This window comes from Heterodontus francisci, chromosome 9 (genome assembly GCF_036365525.1).
Source record: "Heterodontus francisci isolate sHetFra1 chromosome 9, sHetFra1.hap1, whole genome shotgun sequence".
Taxonomy (NCBI): domain Eukaryota; kingdom Metazoa; phylum Chordata; class Chondrichthyes; order Heterodontiformes; family Heterodontidae; genus Heterodontus; species Heterodontus francisci.
Window position 1 is genome coordinate 88,330,109 of NC_090379.1, and position 23,319 is coordinate 88,353,427.

General features: G+C 41.9%; 1 protein-coding gene across 10 annotated transcripts in view; it reads right to left on the reverse strand.

Moving 5' to 3' along the window:
* The window catches only part of LOC137373899 (gephyrin), a 623,883-nt gene that overhangs the window by 111,215 nt on the left and 489,349 nt on the right, over positions 1-23,319 (reverse strand). For all 10 annotated transcript variants that reach the window (XM_068039448.1, XM_068039442.1, XM_068039444.1 and 7 more), the window contains one exon: positions 16,435-16,572. In XM_068039448.1, the coding sequence (XP_067895549.1) occupies positions 16,435-16,572 (138 nt within the window). The remainder of the gene's footprint in view (positions 1-16,434; positions 16,573-23,319) is intronic.

Sequence of the window (23,319 nt, forward strand, 5' to 3'; positions counted from 1 at the left end):
GGTCAGGTGACTAAGGGATCTCTCCCTGGGGTGATTCATACAATGTTCCAGGATATGGGAACCATTGTTACATGATAGCGTCTGAATGTGGTCCATTTTGATAAATCGGTGTTATTTCACGCCTATGATTTTGGTCTTGGCTTTGGAGTCAGTCTGTCTGCAAAAGACTTTGTTAGCTCCATTCCTGCAGCTAGGAGCTGTTAGCATGGAATGAGCTGTTTTCCATTTCAATGTGTTTTCCCCAAAGCTATTTCAGACGTGGAAAATGAGTTTCGTCTTTAACAAACAAGCATGTTGATTGACAATCAAGAGGGGTCACCTGACCTCTACTCCATTTTGTCTGTGGCACAAATGTGAACATTTTTTGTATTTCAGTTCAACAGTTGACTTTTATTTTATAATTCCTCCAGTTCATTTCATACACGAACATACGAATTAGGAGCAGGAGTAGGCCCCTTGGCCCCTCGAGCCTGCTTCGCCATTCAATAAGTTCATGGCTGAACTGATTACTCCAGATTACCACCTACCCCGATAACCTTTCATCCCCTTGCTTATCAAGAATCTGTCTACCTCTGCCTTAAACATATTCAAAGGCTCTGCTTCCACTGCCTTTTGAGGAAGAGAATTCCAAAGACTCACGACCCTCTGAGAGAAAATATTTCTCCTCATCTTTGCCTTAAATGGGTGACCCTTTACTTTCAAACAGTGACCCCGGTTCTAGATTCTCCCACAAGGGGAAACGTCCTTTCCACATTCACCCTGTCAAGACCTCTCAGGATCTTATATGTTTCAATCAAATCGCCTCTTACTTTTCTAAATTCCAGCAGATACAAGCCTAGCCTGTCCAATCTTTCCTCATAAGATAGCCCGCCCATTCCAAGTATCAGTCTAGTAAACCTTCTCTGAACTGCTTCCAACGCATTTACATCCTTCCTTAAATAAGGAGACCATGCTGTACACAGTACACCAGATGTGAACTCAACAATGCCCTGTATATCTGAAGCATAACCTCCTTACTTTTGTATTCAATTCCCGTTGCAATAAACAATAACATTCTATTAGCTTTCCTAATTACATGTTGTACCTGCATACTAACCTTTTGCGATTCATGCACCAGGACACCCAGATCCCTCTGCATCTCAGAGCTCCGCAATTTCTCACCATTTAGATAATATGCTTCTTTGTTATTCTTCCTGCCGAAATAGACAACTTCGCATTTTCCCACATTATACTCCATCTGTCAGATTTTTGCCCACTCACTTAACCTATCTATATCCCTTTGTGCCTCATTATGTCCTCTTCACAACCTACATTCCTGCCTATCTTTGTGTCATCAGCAAATTTAGCAACCATACCTTCGGTCCCTTCATCCAAGTCATTTACATAAATTGTAAAAAGTTGAGGCCCTTATATTATATTATCTAAAAACACAATTTCATTACTGTTCCCTTAGTGAGCGTGACAACATCAAAATCCTGATGCTCCCTACCTTAACAGCATTGTGGCCCTTTACCACATGGAATGCACTGGCTCAAGAAAGTGGCTCACCACCACCTTCTTGAGAGAAACTATGGATAGGTAACACATGCTGGCCATGCCAGAGACTCTGACATCCTGGGAATGACTATTTAAAAAAAAATCCAAAATAGAATTCAGTATGCTTAGAGGCAAATTTTAAAATGGACGCAGGGACGAGGATAATAAACTTCAATTGGCAGCTCTCCCTGCAGGAGACTCATCTATCTACAATGATAGGATGTGCTTTTATGACTTGGTACAATAATACAAGCTGTACCCCATAGCATATCACTAGTTTGTTATTGATGAGGAAGGCCGTTCGGGCTTGTTTAGTTCATCTACCCAGAATTAGCACTAAAGTTTCTCCATGTCATCATTCAATAGTTTCTTAAATGATTCCAGGGTTTTCACATCTAATACTCTTGTATGTTTATTCCAAAAGTTGATCAAGGAGAATTCCTTGCTATCAGTTCTAAATTTACCTTCGATTTAAATCAATGGCCTCTTATTCTATTCTTTCCATTTAATTTAAAATAATATTCCATGCTTATCTTTCATTCCCTTTAATATTTTATATATCTCGATAAGAGCACCTGTCAGTTACCTTCTTTCTTCAGTCTTTCCCATAACACAAGGAATCAGCCTTGCGGCTCTTTGTAGTACCTCCAAAGCTTCAACCCCTCCCTTGTGCCTCGGTGACCAAAGTGGCATACAGTACTCATGGTACGGTCTGACTAGAGTGCTGAAAAGTTAGATCATGGCTTCCTCAGACCTATGTTCAACCAATTGGCTATGTTGTTCAATGCTCAATTGACTTTGCTCCCTCTCAGGCCGCCAGCAACAGCGTCCGGGAGATCAATCGCCCACTGCAGGAGACTCCTGGGCAATCTGGGAGGGTTGGTAACCCTGGGATACAGGGTGGGGAATACTTGGACTGGGAATGACACAGGACTCTGATGTAAAAACCCTGAAGTTGTAGGAGAAAATTAGGCCGGTGTAGGGACAAGAGGGAAAGCAGAGTGGGATGGAGTGGAGTTAGAGGAGAGCAAGAGGTTGGATGGGAAAGGCAGAGCAAGGATGGGAAGAGTGGCTCCTGTGGTTTGATATGGCACCCACAAAACTTTAAACTATCAGCACATTTATTAGCACAGAAAAGGATCTTCACCAGGGGCAGGAGGATGGCCCGTGATATTGGTGGATGTGCTCTTAATTGGGACCAGAGGTCGTGATCATGGTAGCAGCAAGGAGCAGCTTTGGGGTGGAGAGGAGAGAGAAGATGATGGGCAATTCAGAGTCGGAAGCACAGCTCTGCCTGCAGTGACGGAACAGCTACATAGGGGGCGTTGGTGGGTGCAGTTGGAGGGGAAGGGTGTGTCAATATTAAAACTTCTTAAATTTCAAATATTAAAATGACTTACTCGTGAGGAAAACGTTAGCAGTTTCAGTTTTACACCTTGGCTTTCTTGCTCCTTTACCTGCCATTTATGGATAGGCTTTCACTCACAAAGGCAGCCGAGGCTTCCTGGTATGAACTGCGCATACAAAGTACTTTTCTGCCGGGTTGCAACATAAAAACCGTAGTAAAATTTGGGAATCAAGTCAGCAATCTGAATTTGAAACACACTGAAGGCAAAGGTTTGAAAGAACCTCCACTCAGTTGCCTCACACCAGGTAGATTTAATTCTGTTTGGAGTGCATAAGAATGTTAGAAATAGGACCTGGAGTAGGCCTTTTGAGCCTACTCCGCATTCAACAAGATCATGGCTGATATTTTACCTCAACTCCAGCTTCCCACACTATCCTCGTATCCTTTGATTCCCTTAGTACCCAAAAATATGTCTTGAATGTACTCAATGACTGAGCATCCACTGCTCCCTGGGGTAGAGAATTCCAAAGATTCACAACCCTTTGAGTGAAGACATTTTTCCTCATCTCAGTCCTAAATGGCTGTCTCCTTATGCTGTGACTGTGACCCTGTTCTAGATTCCTCAGCCAGGGGAAACATTTTCTCAATGTCTATCCTGTCAAGCTGTTTCAATTAGATCACCTGTCATTTTTCTAAATTCCAGGGAATATAGATCGAGTCTATTCAGTCTCTCCTCATAGAACAATCCTCTCATCCCAGGAACCAGTCTTGCGAACCTTTGTTGCACTCCCTCAAAGGCAAGTATGGCCTTCTGTAGTACTCCAGGTGTGGCCTCACCAATGCCCCGTATAATTGTAGTAAGACTTCTTCACTCTTATACTCTAATCCCTTTGTAAGGAAAGTTAATATACCATTTGCCTTCCTAATTGCATACTGGGCCTGCATGTTAACTTTCTGTGATTCATGCACAAGGACAGCATTCAAAAATTATTCTGTTTTTTTATTCTTCCTACCAAAGTGGTTAACTTCACACTTGGCCACATTGTATTCCATCTGTCATGTTCTTGTCCACTCACCCAACCTGGCAGTGGTTAGCACCGCAGCCTCACAGCTCCAGCGACCCGGGTTCAATTCTGGGTACTGCCTGTGTGGAGTTTGCAAGTTCTCCCTGTGTCTGCATGGGTTTCCTCCGGGTGCTCCGGTTTCCTCCCACAGCCAAAAGACTTGCAGGTTGATAGGTAAATTGGCCATTGTAAATTGTCCCTAGTATAGGTAGGTGGTAGGGGAATATAGGGACAGGTGAGGATGTGGTAGGAATATGGGATTAGTGTAGGATTAGTATAAATGGGTGGTTAATGGTCAGCACAGACTCGGTGGGCCGAAGGGCCTGTTTCAGTGCTGTATCTCTAAATAAATAAAAATAAAAATATCCTTCTGCAGCTTCTTTGTATCCTCCTCGCTGTTTGCTTTCCCACCTAGATGTAGAGTACAAAACTACATCTGAAAAATTCCCAAGTGACATATTGAAGAAATGGAGGAGAAAGTAAACTTGACTTGTAGAGAATATGGAGCAAGTTCACTCTCTACCACTCCAGAATAGCAACAATTACTTCAAATTAGCTGATTAAGTAATCATCACTTTTTTGAGTGACGGGGTGAGTGAGGTGATTGATGGTGGGGTGAATTATTATGCATATCAAGGACCCAAGGGATGGCAAACTGAACATTTATCTCTTTTGGCATTCAGAGTTAACATTGAGCACTCCTAACTCAGGTACAGTCAAGTTAGATGCAGAGTAAAATTCCATTTTCTATTGCACCTCCCAACACTTCGAAACTGGAATTCCAATTCAGTGAAATGTTTACCACATCCCATTCAATCAGCTTCAGTGCTGTTCACAGGCCAAGGACTGCAGTCCCAGGAAAGTAAAGGAGCCTGCAGTGGCTACCTTACTGGATCGTCCCTTAGCAGCAAAAAGTGTCATCTGTGATGTCAGACATTCTATCTTCTTGGGGACTCATCTGACAACTAAAACCTCAGTTTGTTGCACCTGGTGGCTTTCTCTATTCCTCGGGGTGAAGGTCCATCTATGATAGGCCAATAGGGAAAGTTGGAGATGAAGAAGAAACAACGAAGGATCATGATCATAAGCATTTGAAACGTCATAGCATACAAGGCTACGGGCCAAGTGCTGGAAAATGGGATTAGAATAGTTAGGTGCTCGATGGCTGGCACAGACACGATGGGCCGAAGGGCCTGTTTCTGTGCTGTATAACTCTATGATTCTATGATATGCATCTCTTGGCTAGGTGATCTATTTAGGCGTTAAATATCTGTTTCAAGTAGAAAGGCTTTCCTTTTTTGTAAAATTATTCTTAGATCTGATCAGTTGCTGCTTAGCACCTGGTTAGAAGGGAATGGTTAGAAAACTATACTATGAGCATTGATGTGAGAGATTTTCCACTCACATGGTTTCCATGGGCCTACCAACGAGACAAGATAACAAGACAGATAAAAATGAAGGAGGCAATTCTGCTCTTCTTAGCTAATCCTTTTAGAAATGCCTTCCAGTTTCCTCTATCACAGCATCTGACTATGATTTTGCTTTAATGATTTGAGAGTTTTTGCCTCCTATAATTTATCAGAAGTTCTAATTCATGTCTTGATCATTCTTGGTGTGAAAGACTTCTGAAATCTGTCTGAAATATGCCTTTTTAGCTCTTGACCGACTGTCAATGTTTGACTCCAGGTGTTTAAGATTTACCTTTACTATTCACTCTCATATGTCTCCGTGAAGTGCTTCCTTCTAAGATTGAAAACACCAGTTTGTCTACTATGAAGCATTCAGTGTGTCATAAGAGGACACAAACACACTTTTATTTTGTTATGTAAAACAGAATAAATAAGATACATTGACTGTGACTTAGTTTAATACTTAGTAGTACAGACTGTAATTTGTGAACTTTTCAGAAATTTTATTTTTGTCGAGTTGAACATCATTTATGCTGAGGTGCATGCATCTTTCAAAAATTTGCAAATTCTACAAATATTTATAATTATCTTTTTGTGCTTAGCATACATTCAAACATATTCAATTTGACATGATTTTAGAACAACATTTTTCTCAATTGTGTTGTAGTCTAAACTGACCTATTTGTAATGAATTTTTTTTCTGCAATATGTTTTGAGACATATTTAATCTTTGAGTTACTCAGACTGCTGATACACTACACTTTAATGTTGATATGAAGCAATTTGATGCAACAATGCACTAGTTAGGATGGTGGTCTGAATACTGAGTATTGAGGTCAAGCAGGGGTACGGCCATCTCTAGTTGGTTGTTATATGCTGATTGGGCTTTACAGTGGCTATAACATACCTTGCGTGAAACCGTATTTTATAAGTGCTCAGAAGGTTTACAAGACCATCTGGGCTTTTCATGAACTGAAAGAGATGTGAGGTCCCCAAGAGGCAGTAATTAATGATTGCTTCTTAATTCATTGTGAGGACTAGTACAGCACAAGGTTGGGCGGTGGGGGGATAATGTCTTGGCTTTAGGATTCAGTAATGAGCCACAGTAGATAGGTAACTTAGCAGCACCTCAGAGACCTCGGGGTGGGGGGAGATTGGAGCCCTCATGTGGTGATCAGAAGGGTGGTGGGCGGTGTGGGAATGCCTGACCACAGGGGTTGACCAAGCAGGTGCTTTGGATGCAGCAAATAAATGGGGAAGCACTCACCTCCTGGATCCGGGAGCCTTTGTCTGGCTGTAGTTGCTGGGTTTCCTGAGGTAGGAGAAACTTACAGCCTCACTATAATATTTAAAGTGCTAACCCACCTCTTTGGAAAGGTTGGTTGCTAGCACACTGTCCAGCCTCTGTTAAACCTGGAAGTGGGTGGGTTGGAGGTGGGTTTGGGTTGGCATTCAGGTTTTTAAAATGTTAGCCTTTTATATGACCCAAGCCTGTCTGTTTTATGAAGTTAAAATTTCCCCTTTAGATCCAGTTAAATGGGAGGTGGAGCTGGATGCAAAACTAAAAAAAGGATACTTCTTAAAAAAATCGTAAACCTTACACATCTCAATGAGACACAAAAAAGGTGTTTAATGAGAGAAAGCCACAATGGCTACAAATGGAATTAATTAGACAACTTGCACTCAAAAATAATTATTTTCAGACTTATTAAAGCCTTTCACATATGGAAAAGTATCAACAGCATTTGAATAGGGAATCCACAGATCAATCACCCCCCAAGAAAAGTAAATCTCCATGTTTTCTCAGTTTATATGGATGTCTCCTAGTTTTACTTGGCCCTATTACCACCCAAACACTCTATTTGCATGTTGTTGATGCCTTCAATAAATACCTGAATCACATCCTCTCTAAGTCTGAGTCTCTCCATTGCACACAAATACGAGGCATCAAATTTGTCTTGTAGCTTGACAATATTAGGCTATCACTTGTTGTCCACTTTGCAACTACTGTAGAGGCACAATGTCTCTTCAGAAGTTGAGAGATCCAAAATTTTGCACTGAGATCTTACATAGTCCCGTTATCATGGTTTATCATCACAGCCCTAGTGTTGTTGTAAGCATTATAGCTCCGTTTGCTTTCGCCACAGCTTCCAGATACTGTGTCAGTGACCACTTCCTACTCTTTCTCCTGCCCAGTTACCTGTAACCTACATCCACTCATGTTATAACCTATTTCTGTATTTTGTATGCTTATTAATTATATTGAGTCATTTGCCAGTCCTGAGCCCTTGTCCCCAATATCTCACAATCCATTTCCAAGACTTGAGGTTACAGTAAAGATTGATTATCTGCTGTCTTTCAAGGTGGTGTTAGACACATTCCTGGAAAATGAGGTGTTCAGAGCATGCAGAACTCAAAATTATTTAATCTGTAAAGTATCTATTATGTTTGAGGCTCCTAGGGCTTTTCCGCTTGTCTTTGAGGGGCAGAGAAGATTTTTTGACAGAGGATTCTTGAATTAGAATCATAGAATGGATGCAGCTTTGGAGGAGGCCATTTGGCCCATTGTGTCTGTGCCAGCTCTCTGTATTAGCGACCCAGCTAGTCCCAATTCCCTGCCGTTTCACCATAGCCCTGCAAATTTGTTCTCTTTAGATTATTATCCAATTCTCTTTTGAAAGCCATGATTGAATCTGCCTCCACCACACTCTCAGGCAGTGCATTCCAGATCCCAACCATTTACTGTGTAAAAAAGATATTCCTCATGTCACCCCTGGTTCTTTTACCAATCATCTTAAATCAGTGTCCTCTGGTTCCCAACCCTTCCGCCAATGGGAAAAGTTTCTCTCTGTCTATTCTGTCCAGACTCCTCATGATTTTGAATACCTCTATCAAATCTCCTCTCGTCGTTCTCTTCTTTGCAGGTCTATTTTTATTGCCTCTCCTAGCAGTTGACGAAGTGGGGAAGAGGCCAAGGGGATGAAATTCAACCAGAAATGAGGCGACGCTTATGGGCCTATTCTCATCCTAGGTACATAACATTACTTAGCCTGGAATTTTTTCATATTTGGAGAGAAGCTGCTGGTGATTTCCTAACACTAAAAATACATCAGCAGGGCAGTGGTGCTCCCACATACATCAACTACGTAAGTGTCGTCCTACTTTTCCACTGAGCTTAATATGAGGAACAAGCAGCAACACCACTTGAGTCTGCTGATTGCATGACAGAAGTATCAGATTAGACATAACGGTACATCTAAGGATCTTGGTCTGGAGTTTCTGCCCAGTTCGGCTGGATTTTTTTGGCACAATTTCCCTGATATGGGCATAACTGGCGTAAAAAATTGCAGAATTTTAAACAAAAATTGCATTCAGCGCAACTCCAATTTTCTGCAATCTTTCGCACTAATTTTAAAATATCAAGCTAGAAGCAGGCCCTGCCCACAAAACTGGCAACACCTCAAGGTGAATTAATCACCATTGTTTTTGCTAATAAATCTCATCTGCAAGTGGCCTCAAAAATTAAGTTGAATCTTTTGCACACAAGGACACTAATATGTACTTTTTGCTTTTGTATTAATTTTTTTTTACAATTTACTAGGAAACTGACTACCGTACCCAATCTAACTCAAAAATAGTTATTTAAAATTGGGTGACTCACAGGTGCAGTATTGACACTGTCATTTAAAATGCTTATTTTTTGTGCTAAACACATTTTCATAGAGTCATAATGACACATTTAGCCCATCAAGTCCATATTGGCTATCTGTTGAGCAATCCAATCAGTCCCATTTCTCCACTCTATTCCCATAGTCCTGTAAGTTTATTTCCCTCAAGTGCCCATCCAATTTCCTTTTGAAATCATTGATCATCTCCACTTCCACCGCCCTTGTAGGTAGCAAATTCCAATTCATTACCATTCGCTGCGGAAAAATGTTCTTCCTGACATCCCCCCCTGCATCTCTTGTCCAAACCTTAAGCCTGTGTCCCCGAGTCCTTGTACAATCAGCTAATGGGAACAGCTTTTCTTTGTCTACCCTATCTAAACCTGTCATAATCTTCTATATCCCTATCAAATCTTCAAAAATCTAAGCACATGAACCCCCAGGTCCCTCTGCCCTACACACTCATTAGAACAGTGCCATTATATCAATTTTGCCTCTCCCTATTCCTTCTGCCAAAATGCATCACTTCACATTTCTCTGTATTAAATTCCATCTGCCACTGGTCTTCCTATTCTCCTAACCTATCTATGTCCTGTTGCAGTCGATTGGTATTATCTTCACTGTATGCCATTGTTATGAGTACTTCCATTTTTTTGGTAAAGTTTGAAGATTTGTGGTTTAAAACTGAAAAGGAGTCCATGGATTTTTTTTTTACAAGGGTCACTGAGAGGTCTGGACTGTAAACAGTTACTGGCACCTGTTTTCAAATAATTACCCAGCAGGGGTTGTTTTGACTTGAAGAAAGATAGTTGCAGAGAAGTGACAGGTCAAGATTTATAGGGGTCAGGAGGCTTGGCTCTTGTGACATTGTTTATGGTTTCGCTTTAGACAGTGAATTGGGATATGGACAATGGTTTGAAAAGACATTTGGAGAAAACTTGCCAAGAGAGCAACACCCAGCTCAGTCTGTTCCAGCTCTTTGAAAAAACCTGTCGGTTTTCCATCTCTTGAGAAGCTGAGAAGCAACTGTAAGAAACTGCCTGAAAACCCTATTATTGCATTTTCCCTGGAAAACATCCCAAACTAATCTTCGACATCGCCTGTCAAGAACTGTTTAGGACGCCAAACCAAAAAGGACTTCTGACATTTTTTCATATCTTCTCTTTTTTCTTCAAGAATTAGTAAGTATTTTGGTGAACATTTTTTTTTGTTTTTTTGTGCTAGAGCTCTAAAGAGTAATTTTTTTTTCCAGTTAAGCTGTGTGTGTGTGTGTGTGTGTGTGTGTGTGTGTGTGTGTGTGTGTGTGTGTGTGTGTGTGTGTGTGTGTGAGGGGCTTAGGTAAAAAGGGAACTTTTATATTTCGATTTGTATCGTTACGCTTTGCTTTGTTACTGGTTCAGACTTGGTTTATAATAAACTGATAATTTTGTTGCTTATTAAAGAAACTTGGTTGGTGTGTTTTATTCTGGGATAAAAATAGAGTCTATGATTGACCGTATCAGTAAGTGGGAAAAGATTTAAATATATGTTGTGACCTGTGGAGAAGTAGAACTAGAATAAACAGTGCACTCCTCCTGCCATAACACCATACTCTCAAGTTGGTAGCATCGGCCAATTTTGAAATTTTATTCCGTATTCCAATATCCAAGTCATATATATATAAATATATATATCAAAAAAAGCAGTGATCCCACCACGGAACCTTGGGGAACACCACTGTCTACCATCCTCCAGTCTGAAAAACAATCATTTACCACAACTCAGTTTTCTGTCCTAAAGCCAATTTTTTATCCAAGCTGATACTGACCCTATGAGCCTCAATTTAGTTAACCAGCCTTTTATGTAGCACTTTGTCAAAGGCTTTCTTAAAGTCCATAGACTTTAGCTTTCCCTTCATCAACCTTCTGTTATTTCATCAAAAATCAATTAGATTAGTCAAGCAGGATCTGCCTTTTACAAATCCATGCTGGCTATCCTTCATTAACTCAAACCTCTCCAAGTGCCTGCTGATTTTTCCCTGATTATTGATTCCAAAAGCTCACCCACCAAATATGTTAAATGTACTGGCCTGTAGGTCCTAGGAACGTCTTTGCATCCTTTCTTTGACTAAGGTTGTCACATTTGCCACTCTCCAATCCTCTGATAGCTCCCCCGTATCTTGGGAAGATTGGAAGATTATGGCAAGCCCTTCCGCTATCTCCACTTGCACTTCCTTTAGTAACCTGGAATGCAAGCCATCTGGACCACGTGACTTACCCACTCTAAACATAGCCAGCCTTTTCTGTATCTCCTGCTTATCAATTTTCGCCTCATCTATTACCTCTACCATCTCTACTTTTACCGATATTTAGTCAGCATCCTCTTCCTTTGTAAACACCAATACAAATACTCATCAAGTATTCGAGCCTTGTCCTTTGCCTTTAATCATATATCACCCTCTTTGCCCTGAATAGGCCCTACCCCACCTCTTATGCCAATAGTAGATTTTTGGGTTCTCATTTATGTTAACTGCTATTCTATTTTCATATTCTTTCTTTGTCAGTCATAATTTTATCTTCACTTCCCCTCTCAACTTACTGTATTGGCTTCCTTTGCTGACAACGCAACCACTAGGTGGCGCAGTACATGCACATGCGCAAATGCAGGCTCTTCAACTGGAACGTCAGTGTCTGCGACGTTCAGGCAGCTGCCAGGATTAAAGATGGCGCTGCTCAATTTATCACAGGAAATGCATATGGCTAAATCATTCTAGCAAACTAAACTTACATTAAAAGTTGGATGAAAGCCCAGTAATATGCTACTCTGTAATTACAAGATACTAACTGTAATCCTCAGATCCATTTAATATTCCAGTAATTCTATTAAATACAAAAGGAATCCTTTGGAAGATAATGAATTAGCACCCCAATCAATAGAAAAGAAAATTGGGCACAGTATAAAATGTGCTGCCAATTCGTTATGTGATTTGTTTATATGACTGACCAGGACTAATTTCAGCCAAACGCAGCTACTAGCTTCCACTCCACTGGCCGCTCTCCCCCCGCGGCAACCTGCTTTCTCCCCCTCCTCCCTACTGGCTGCTTCCTCCCCTCAGCCGCTTGCTCCAGACTTTGCTGCTCCCCCCATATTTCCTTGCTCCCCGCCTCCCACCTCCTCCAGCCGCTAGCTCTAGGCCACGCTACTTCCCTCCTCTCGGCCACTCGCTCCCACGATTCATCAGTCGTCAGGCGCCGCCCAAAGAAGCAAGGCGGGCCACAAGGGGTGACGGGGCGACGTAGGAGCAAGAGGAAGGAAGCGGGGGGCGTGGGGGCTAGCAGGGAGCGAGCGGCCGGACAGCGGGGTGGCACGAGGCGAGCAACAATCAGCCAGGGGAGTAGCAAGGTGTGGGGCGAGCAGCTGAAGTGAGGAAACATCGAGGCCTGGAGTGAGTTGCTGAGGGGTGAGAGCTCCAGCCTCAAAGTCTCCCATTCAGCCACTTCCTCTAGCCTAGTGGGGGGCTGGATACCCAATGACGCTTTATCACGCACGCGCGAAGATGGACCTGGCACGCATATGCGATGACATTGGCGCTGCGTGAGGACATTATCCCAAGTCTGTGCCACTCAGTCTTCGCAAGATGTATCTGCGCAGTTTGCTGCATTATGATGACATCAGCAGGCTGGTGTGCTGTCAGGTATCACTTTGTATTGTATTTGGCTCAATTTCTCACTTAAAGAATTCACTTGACATGCATCATATATCCTCTTTGTTTCATCATATTTTCAGCTCTGTTAATCAAACTTTACCAAGTTACCATGACTAAATATATCAAGGAATGTTTTATTAAAGCAAAAGTTAAACATAAAAAAAAATCTGATTGTGCTGGTTCATGGCAAATTTTATGAAGATTGATATACAAATTAGTTTTAGTGGAAACATGGTGTAAAAACACTTTCAAAAGGGGCGCAATTTTGGGTGTAGTTTGTGCTGGAATCGCCAACTGCACCCAAAGTGGAAACTCTACCCCAAGAATAAAACATAAAGTATTACAGTAAATGTGTGAGCCATGCACAAAAGATTTAATGCTGTGTTAAGTAGCATCATGATTAGAATCCATAGTGTATTTAAATGCACTTTAAAATGGTGAGGACTCTTAATTTATGAGTTGTAAGTGACTGAAAATGTGACTTATCAGCTATTAAACTGCAATTTATCAATAGGTTATAAACCGAAAACATTTAACTGAACAATTTAAAAAAATGTGCTTTTAAATTGATAAGGCTTCTCATTGAAAAAAATAACACAGTAAATTACTGTTATAAAGAGCCAGATGAACAACCTGCCAGGTCTACTTCATTATTCCAATGAAATGCAACATCCAACACAAACTGTAAGAGCACAGAAGAAACACTGTGTTTAGCAGCAACATGAAATGTTGTTGCAGATAGAACTGCACATGTTCTTCTCTTCCTGTACAGTACAAACTCCCAGGACCTACACAGTTGCAATTTGTTCTGACCTGAAGCTAAACTGAAATAAAACTTACAACTTAACGCCAATAACCCCCAAAAACAACAGCTCTGAAGGATCTGTTATCTTATGAGGAAAGGTTGAGCAGATTGGGCCTATAACCATTTGAGTTTAAATGAATGAGAGGTGATCTTTTTGAAACATATAAGATCCTGAGGGGACTTGACAGGGTGAACGCTGAGAGGATGTTTCCCTTTGTGGGGAGTCTAGAACTCGGGGACACAGCTTAAAAATTAGGGGTCTCCCATTTAAGACTGAGATGAGGAGAATTTTTTTTCTCTAAGAGCCTGTGGAATTCTCTTCCCCAGAGAGCAGTGGAGGCTGGGTCATTGAATAGATTCAAGGCTGAGTCAGATAGATTTTTAATTGACACAGGAGTCAAGGGTTATGGAGGGGCAGACAGGAAAGTGGAGTTGAGGTCAGAATCAGATCAGCCATGATCTTATCGAATGGCGGAGCAGGTTTGAGGGGTCGAATAGCCCACTCCTGCTCCTATTTCTTGTGTATGGTATAGAGGGTGAAGGTGTCTTTGCAGAGACTTTTCAGGAAGATTTCTTTTTTGCAGATGGGTGACTTTGGATGTTACAGTTGAATGTTGAAGCTAGTCGCTGACTACCAAATGAAAGAATGAGAGCACAGAACCAGGGTCATTTTGATATGTCTTTTTGGGTATGATTTAGGATGGTTTCTAATATCCCTAAGGGGTACATTAACATATTTCTGAGGGAATTTAGTCCAAAGTGCAAAGCATGGTTGAGTTGCACCATGTTCTCTAAGCGAAGAAATTCCTTTCTGAAGAGTCCTGCATTGATAGGCCAATTGTTCGCTCCTTAGATGGATCATATTCAGTTTGGATTTGAGCTGCATAGAGTATGGTGCTGTCACTGTTTCAGCCAGCATTTCTTCAGTGCCAGTGAGCTTTCTAGTTCTGGTGCTTCCTCAGCGGTCTTTGAGGGCAGGTGTTTTCGGCAGCTGTGCATAGCTGTAAGTCTAAACTTCATTATGCTTGTTTATCTTATTCTGAATAATACATGTAGCCATGGCTTCTAGTTGTGTTCAAAGAAACAAAATAAATTTACGACGCTGTGATATCACATTTAGGGAACAATGATTTTATGCAATGGTTATGTGAGTCAGTGGCTGTAACTGAACTACTTTATTGTGCTTTGCCAGATACTGGTACAGAAATGCTGCCCAACTATGGAACCACTTTGTTTTTGATACGGACAAAGCATTGCATGGGTCAGTGTTGAGGGCTGTACTGCATGACCACAGATCATCCTGGCAGACTTATTGCTAAATGCACAATTTCAGTTTTATTAGTCCCTTGTATATTAATGTACATTTGTATTTGTCTACATTACTTTATATAACAGTCTAGGAAGCAATGGACTTGTTGCTATGGTCATCACATGAAAAAATCCTGAAAAATACATAGCTTTTTTTTCTTTTGAATGCATGCACTGTAAAGTAAAGTCTACTTTGATGTTTGTTGCCCAGTGTCAACTGATTATTACATTAGGCCCCTTGGAAACTTAACAAAGAATAGACTGATCAACAAAATGTTGACTACTCTAATTTCTGAGTGATCTTTGTTGATCCAGAGGCCAGAGACTCAGTTCCAAATTTTTGGCCATGAGAGATCAATACAAGGACCAAAGAACAACGGGCCTTTACCTGGGGTGGGGCAGGAAACTGGTGTAATGGTTTACGACCAGGGAACTTATATAATGCAGGGTTAAAGCATGCAGAATTGTATATCTGCAATATCATCACAACATTTTTATGTGCATGCTCAGCATATAGTAATCTCAGAAATGATCAAATTAGGTTACACTCCTATTATATATGAAAATGCAGAATGAAGAATATTTAATGAACAGAGAATTTCTACTTACAAGAGAATCTCATGAGGACAGGTTACTGCATATGAATGTGTGTAGCTTCTAGCAAGTGTAAGTGAGCCACATTGTTAGCCCGACTGCGTATATTCCTACGAGATTAGTCTTTAGTCACTTGGTAGTACAGAACTTGAGTATTGCTGAAAGAGACATGCTGCCAAGGCTTTTTGCCTTGCACTTATCAGGACAGATGCACGAAGGTCAAATTTCAAAGGAGGCAACAACTTATACCGCATGAGAAAAGGGTGCTGATTGGTTGGCAAGTTAACTCTGATTGGTTAAGGTGTTGCCAGGAAGAATGCACCAGGGAACTACTGTCCTCCACGCTTTCGTTTAATTCAAAAAAGGTGCTGGCAAAAGGAATATGTCCAGGCATTGCACCTTTTTTGAATTAAAAAAAAAAGTGTGGGGGATAATAGGTCCCTGGTGCATTCTTCATGGCAATACTTCGACCAGAGTCAACTTGCCAACCAATCAGCACCCTGTTCTCATGCAGTATAAATTGTTGCTCCCTTTGAAATTTGGCATTCTTGTGGCTGTCCTGATGAGTGCAAGGCAAAAAGCTTGAATAGCATGCTTCTTTTTTCAACAATATTTAGTCTCTACTTTTATTTCTAATATATTGTCTTTCGTCTAATTTCTTCATTTGGATTTATTAGAAAATAACATTGTGATTAAATAAAGGTAGATTTTCCTCGTCCTTGTCCATGGAACAGAACGAGGTTGTTCATCTCCTCAAGTCTGTTCTGCCATTCAAACTGATCACAGATTTCAATAAGACAAAAATTTAAAGCTGATGTATTTGCATCATGCATGTTATCAAACACCTGGTCACCATTTCTGGATTTAAATAAAATCCATAAAACAAATTAGTTTTAACCTTCTCTCCTCCCTCTGCCCCCAAAACAAATATTGCACAAATTTAACTTCAGACAACTGTTCAATAATGAAGCCATTTACAAATTTTAAAGACAAACTGTTATCCACAATTCTCAATCCTACCTCGATAGTTGATTATTTCAGTGCCGAGAACTGGGGTCATCTCCAGCACGGTGATGAAGGCCTTGTCCATCGAAGTTAAAGGGAATGGAGACATGCGGTGTCGTCGTGCTACCTTGCTGATGTCAACTGCACTGTGGCCTAGACACAGAAAAAGTTGGTAGGGTCAGTATTCCTGCAGTTTGTGCGTTGATAAATTAAGGCTAGTAACTGTGTGCTGTCAAACAACCTGATCATTTTCCTCTCTTCCGCTACATCACTAAACTAAAAACATAATTTAACAGGATGTAAAGAAGCTGTGATTGTTCAGTACCAGATTCTCAAATAAGAAATATATAGACCTCAGCTTTCAAAACATCCCATCCCAAATGACAAAATCTGCTGCTTGTTGGATTGGCTGCAAGGTAAGTGCTTTGAGGTAGTTGGGAAAAGGCAGAAATTGTGCGTATTAGACGACAATTCCTACAAAAAAAATTTCCGTGCTACAGAATGCTAATTATTTATTATATTTTGGATCATTTTATTCATAAAGCCCGAATTCTGATGTTATATAAAGAGAAATTTTGAGGGATCCCCACTGGAGCTATTTGTTATGGCCTCAACAGCTGGAATAGTATAGAATTGAATGGAATGGTTACAGCACAGAAGGTGGCCATTTGGCCCATCGTGTCCATGCCGGTCCTCTGCAAGAACAACTTACCTAGTTCCACTCCCCTGCCTTTTCCCCTCAGTCCTGCAAATTTTTTTCTCTTCAGGTAATTATCCAGTTCCATTTTGAAAGCCACGATTGAGTCTGTTCCATCACACTCCTGCACAGTGCATTCCAGATCCTAACCACTTGCTGCGTAAAAAAGCTTTTCCTTGTCATCGTTGTTTTTTTTGCCAATCACCTTAAATCAGTGTCCTCTGGTTCCTGATCCTCCCGCCAATGGGAACTGTTTCTCCCTCTATGCTCTGTCCAGACCCCTCATGATTTTGAACACCTCTATCAAATCTCCCCTTCTCTAAGGAGAAAGGCCCCAGCTTCTCCAATCATTCATGTAACTGAGATGCCTGATTCCTGGAACCATTTTCATGAATCTTATCTGCACCAGAAGCCTTCACATCCTTCTTAAAATGTGGTGTCCAGAATTGGGCACAATATTCCAGTTGAGACCGAACCAATATTTTTGACAGGTTATCAAAACCTCCTTGCTTTTATACACTATGCGCCTATTTATAAAGCTCAGGATCCCGTATGCTTTATTAATCACAACAGTTACGGCTCTCACTCATTAAGCTCAGGGATGTCTTTGCTGAGAGTTAAATGTCTCCATTCTTTCTGTACTGCGTCAGCCACAAGCTCTCCATAGTCAGGAACAGTCAGGTACAGGTAAAGCTCCCTTCTTTCTGTCCTAACAATGCCTTAAACCCCAATCCCCCCATTTGAAAAAGGCATCCCAGGCTGCACCAATATGGAATTCTCACTTCCCATAGTCAGTCATCCTAAGACAACTTGGACTGAATGATGGGCTGTTTCGTACTGAGGCCAGGTGACATTCACCAAGGACAAGCTCGAGGATGATCAAACCCATTTCATGTTAGGAGCCCTTATAACCCAACGTTTTCACCAGATGGAGCTGGATTAAGACCAGGTTCTCAACTCACTGCTCCAAAGGGATTCCGTTTTCTATCCAAACTTTTGCTTTACTTGTTCAAGTACAGCTATAGGGGCAGGGAAATGGAGTTGAGGTAGATTAGCCGTGATCCAGTTGAATACGGAGAAGGCTCGATTGGCTGATGCCTGAACCTGTTCCTTATGTTATTACTGGAAGTTGAGAAGCTGTTGAGAAGTTCTACTTATCTAGTTGAAGGGTAGCACAGAAGAATGAAGGAAGAGGGGGGAGAAAATGATTTTTAAAAAGTAGCAGGGAAACTGCTCTCCTCGTGGCTCACGAAGGAAGGTAACATATCAAAGCATATCATGATTAAACATGAGCCAACATAAACCAGGAAAGTCTTGGGTTCAACTGCTGACTTGTGCCAGTTTATCAGTCTCAGCTGAGGCAGCAGTGGGGAATTACAATTAGCCTTGGTAACCTGGACTAGGTACCTAAAAGTGAAATACCATGTCTGTTGTAAATGCCAATCATCAATCATGTGCCTTAAGTTGGTGCAGTGATTGTATTGTTGCTTCGAATCTGCAAGTTATGAGTTCAAGCTCCAATACAAACCTGAGCACATAATCTAGGGTGGTGCTACATCAAGTAATGAGGGAGTGCTACATTGTCAACCAATGAGAAAAACTGACCTTGCTGTAAGTAAATTGACAGCTTACATAACAACAGTGACTGCATTTCAAGTCCTGAGGATTTGAGAATGCAGAAGGTAAATGTAAATTCCTTCTGTCCTACCTTACATACGGCTCACCAGGAGTAAATTTACTTTTCCTTTATGCTTCTCATTTTATTTATACAGTCCAACTTTTGAAGTTTGAATTGGAGGGCTCTCCCCATAACTCATGAGGTAAAACACTATTGTGCTGATGAATCTTACAGACCACGACTTCAAGGCCTGATCTTCTGAATGAGTTGTGAATCCAGGATTTCATCTGCCTGTTTATGTGGATCCAAAAAATCCCATGGCAGTCTTTGAAGAAAAGCAGGGGAATTCTCCCAGTTTTTTGGCAAACGTTTATCACCCAAACACCACCACCAAAGCTGGGTATCTAGTTGTTTATCTCATTTTGCTGTTTGTGAAATCTTGCTGTGAGCAAATTAGTTGCTGCATTTGCTTATATAACAACTGTGACTACACTTTAAAAATATATCTTTGGCTTTAAACTGCTTTGGGACATCGAAAGCCCTATATAAATGCACATTTCTGTTTCCATGTGTAGAGGTAGCCAGGAATGAAACAATACTCCAGCATTTCTTAGCTGGTGAGAAGGAGAAGCACAGAAATCATTGCAGAGTCTAATATTTCCCAACTCCTGCTGGAATTTGCACATGTGGATACTGGTTGAGTCTTGGAATAGCCTTCCTATTCTGCTACTCCCATGTTTGAAATGACCAATACTCGCTGTCCCAGCTGACATTTTAGAAACAGTTATTTAAGTGTTGTACTGGAGGGCTGCTGGAGCTCATATAATTATGCCCACCATTATTCAGTAGCTCAGTGTCAGGGAGTAAATCAGAGGGGAAAAGAACATGAGTACACTAAAAATGAAACTTACTGTGACACTGCATTTATCCAAATGCAGCAATAACAAGAAAGCATGCAGGTTCTACACTCTGATGTGAATGAAACACATTTTAAAAAAATCTTTCTTGGGATTGAGTGTTGCTGGCAAGGCAGCATTTATTGCCCATCCCTAATTTCCCTCGAGAAAGTGGTGGTGAGCCGTCTTCTTGAACCGCTGCAGTCCGTGTGGGGTAGGTACACCCACAATGCTGTTAGGGAGGGAGTTCCAGGATTTTGACCCAGCGACAGTGAAACAGCAGCAATATAGTTCCAAGTCAGGTTGGTGTGTGATTTGGAGGGGAACTTGGAGATGGTGGTGTTCCCATGTGTCCGCTGGCCCTGTTCTTCTAGGTGGCAGAGGTCGCGGGTTTGGAAGGTGCTAGCGAAGGAGGTGAGTTGTTGCAGTGCATCTTGTAGATAGTACACACTGCTGCCACTGTGCGCTGCTGGTGGAGGGTGTGAAAAACAACTTACATTTATTTCGCATCGTTAACGTAATAAAACGTCCCAAGGTGCTTCACAGGAGCATTATAAAACAAAATATGACACTGATCCACAAAAGGAGATATTAGGACAGATAACCAAAAGAGGTAGGTTTTAGGAGTGTCTTAAAGGAGGAAAGCGAGGTGGAGAGGTGTAGAGAGGGAATTCCAGAGCTCGGGGCCGAGGCAACTGAAGGCATGGTGACCAATGGCAGAATGATTAAACACAGAGATTCACAATAGGCCAGATTTAGAGGAATACAGATCAGAGCATGGCTGTTTCAGAGCCTGTTTCAGTGCTGTATCTCTAAAACTAAAACTAAAAAAACTACCCCACCCGAACTCGATGGGACCCGACAACATATGTCGGGTTCGGTTCGCTCTTCCAGGACTGGCATTCGGGCTCGGGTCGGCCACAGTGACAGCCAGGATGTCAATGCGGGTAACACTCTGCACTAATCTGCAGTGAGTGATTCCATTCAAGGTAGAGCACAACCTCTTCAATAAAGTTGATTATATTCCAATGGTTGGGTCAGGTCGGGCGAGGGAAAAAAATGAAAGGTCTCGGGCTGGGTCGGGCTCGGGTCGGATGTAGTTCTGTTAGGCTCGGGTCGGGTTTCATTTGCAGACCCGAGCAGGCCTTTAACACAGATATTTTGAAAGGTTGTGGGGTTGGAGGAGATTACAGAGATAGGGAGGGGTGAGGCCATGGAGGGATTTGAAAACAAGGACGAGAACTTTAAAATCAAGACTTTGCTTGACCAGGAGCCAATGTAGGTTAGCGAGCACAGGGGTGATAGGTGAACAGGACTTGTTGCGAGTTAAGACACGGGCAGCAGAATTTTTGCTGACCTCAAGTTTACGAAGAGTAGAATGTGGGAGATCAGCCAGGAGTGCATTGGAATAGCGAAGTCTAGAGGTAGCGATGGCATGAATGAGGGTTTCAGCAGCAGATGAGCTGAGACATGGGTGTGGAGGTCGAAATAGGTGGTCTTAGTGATTGCATGAATATGAGGTCAGAACCTCATCTCAGGATCAAATGTGACACCGAGGTTGCGAACAGACTGGCTTAATCTCAAGTCTGTTGCCAAGGAGAGGGATGGAGTCAGTTGCTAGGGAACAGAGTTTGGAGCGGGGTCTGAAAACAATGGCTCAGTCTTCCCAATATTTAATTGGAGGAAATTTCTGCTCATCCAATACTGGATGATGAATAAGCAGTCTGATAATTTAGCAACAGTGGAGGAGTCGAGAGAAGTGGTGGTGAGATCGAGCTCAGTGTTATCAGCATACATGAAAACTAACGCTGTGCTTTCACATGATGTCGCCGAGGGGCCAATATGTAGACGAGAAATAGGAGGGGACCAAGGATAGATTCTTGGGGAACACCGGAGCTAAAGGTGCAGGAGCAGGAAGAGAAGCCATTGCAAACGATTCTCTGACTACGATTAAATTGATAAGAATGGAACCAGGTGAGAACAATCCCACCCAGCTGGACGACAGTAGAGTGGCGTTGGAGGAGGATGGTGCGGTCAACTGCCTCAAAGGCTGCAGACAGGTCGAGAAGGGAAAGAAAGTAAAGTGTAAATTTGTCACAGTCACACAGGATGTCATTTGTAACTTTGATAAGTGCGATTTCAGTCCTGTGACGGGGGCAGAAACCTGATTGGAGGGATTCAAAGATGGAGTTCCAGGAAAGATGAGAAGGGATTTGAGAGGCGACATCACATTCAAGGACTTTGGAGATGAAAGGGAGGTTGGAGATGGGACAGTAGTTTGCAAGGGCAGTGGGGTCAAGGGTTAGTTTTTGAGGAGAGGGCTGATGATGGCAAATTTAAAGGAGAGAGGGACAACGCCTGAAGAAAGAGAACAATTTACACTATCAGTTAACAAGGGGACCAGGAGGGCAAGTTGGGTGATCAGTTTCGTAGGAATAGGAGCTAGGGAACAGGAAGTGGACAAGATGAGCTCAGAGAGGGCATGAGGGAAGATAGGAGAGAAACTAGAGAAAGAAGCGAGTTCTGGGCAGCATTATAGGAAGTTTGGCCAGATGGGCTAGTGGAATGGAGGGACATGGCACAGGCAGCTGATTGGATGGTCTCATTCTTAGTGACAAAGAACTCCATGAGCTCCTTGCACTTTTTGTTGGAGGTGAAGGTAGAGGGGACAGGTGAGAGGGGTTTAAGATGATGGTATGTAGTAGACAAATGAAGCTGGGGGTTATCTTTGCATTCCAAGATGATCCTGGAAGAGTGAGCAGTTTTAGCAGACGACAGGAACCTGATATTATTTTAAGTGGCCCAGCAGATCTGGCAGTGAATGGCTAAAGCAGTTGTCTGCCATATTCTTTCAAGTCTGCATCCCATGGACTTAAGGGAGCGGAGATAAGGGCCACACCAGGGTTTAAGGTGGTGCTGATCAACTGAGCTGCTTTGTCTTGGATGGTGTCGAGCTTCTTCAGTCTTATTGGAGCTGCACTCGTTCAGGCAAGTAGGGAGTATTCCATTACACTCCTGTCTTGTGCCCTGTAGATGGTGGGCAGGCATTGGGAAGTCAGGCAGTGTCACTTGCTGCAGAATTCCCAGCCTCAGACCAAAGTGTTCTGAATATTCAATTAATTTTCCATAAAATTCTTGTGTTGTTTTCATGTAACATTCAGATGCACAGCCATAATGTTAAAGAAATTATTCGCAGTTATTTTTATTGTTTTTCCTTGACTCTCAGAGCTGCCCTTTGTGACATTAGTAATGTCCAATCAAGAGAGTGGATATATATTTAAAGAAATGCTCTTCAATAAAGGCACAGGCCCATGCTGTTGCCCAAATTAATTGGAATAAAAGCACACATCTCTGGAGTCTCAAAGTGCTCTGTAAAAAGCCTCCCATTAATGAATAAAATGCCTGAGTGAAAGCCTGGAAAAGTTTCAATTGCCAACCAGCTTGGGGCATGTTAGCTTCCAGCTTTGGTGAATTGAAAGCTAAATCAAAATAGAGCAATTTACCAGCTTGTAAACAGCATTATCGTGTTCATTCTTCAGTCTCCAAACCTTCAACGTTTCCCATTTCATCTGATCCTCTGAGGTATGTTGAAATTTCTCTCAACAGACTAGCTCTTTTTCTGTATTTTTACTGGTTCAGGCAGCTATTTCTACAAAGTGTAAGGCCATTTTCTAAGTCCTAACAAACTG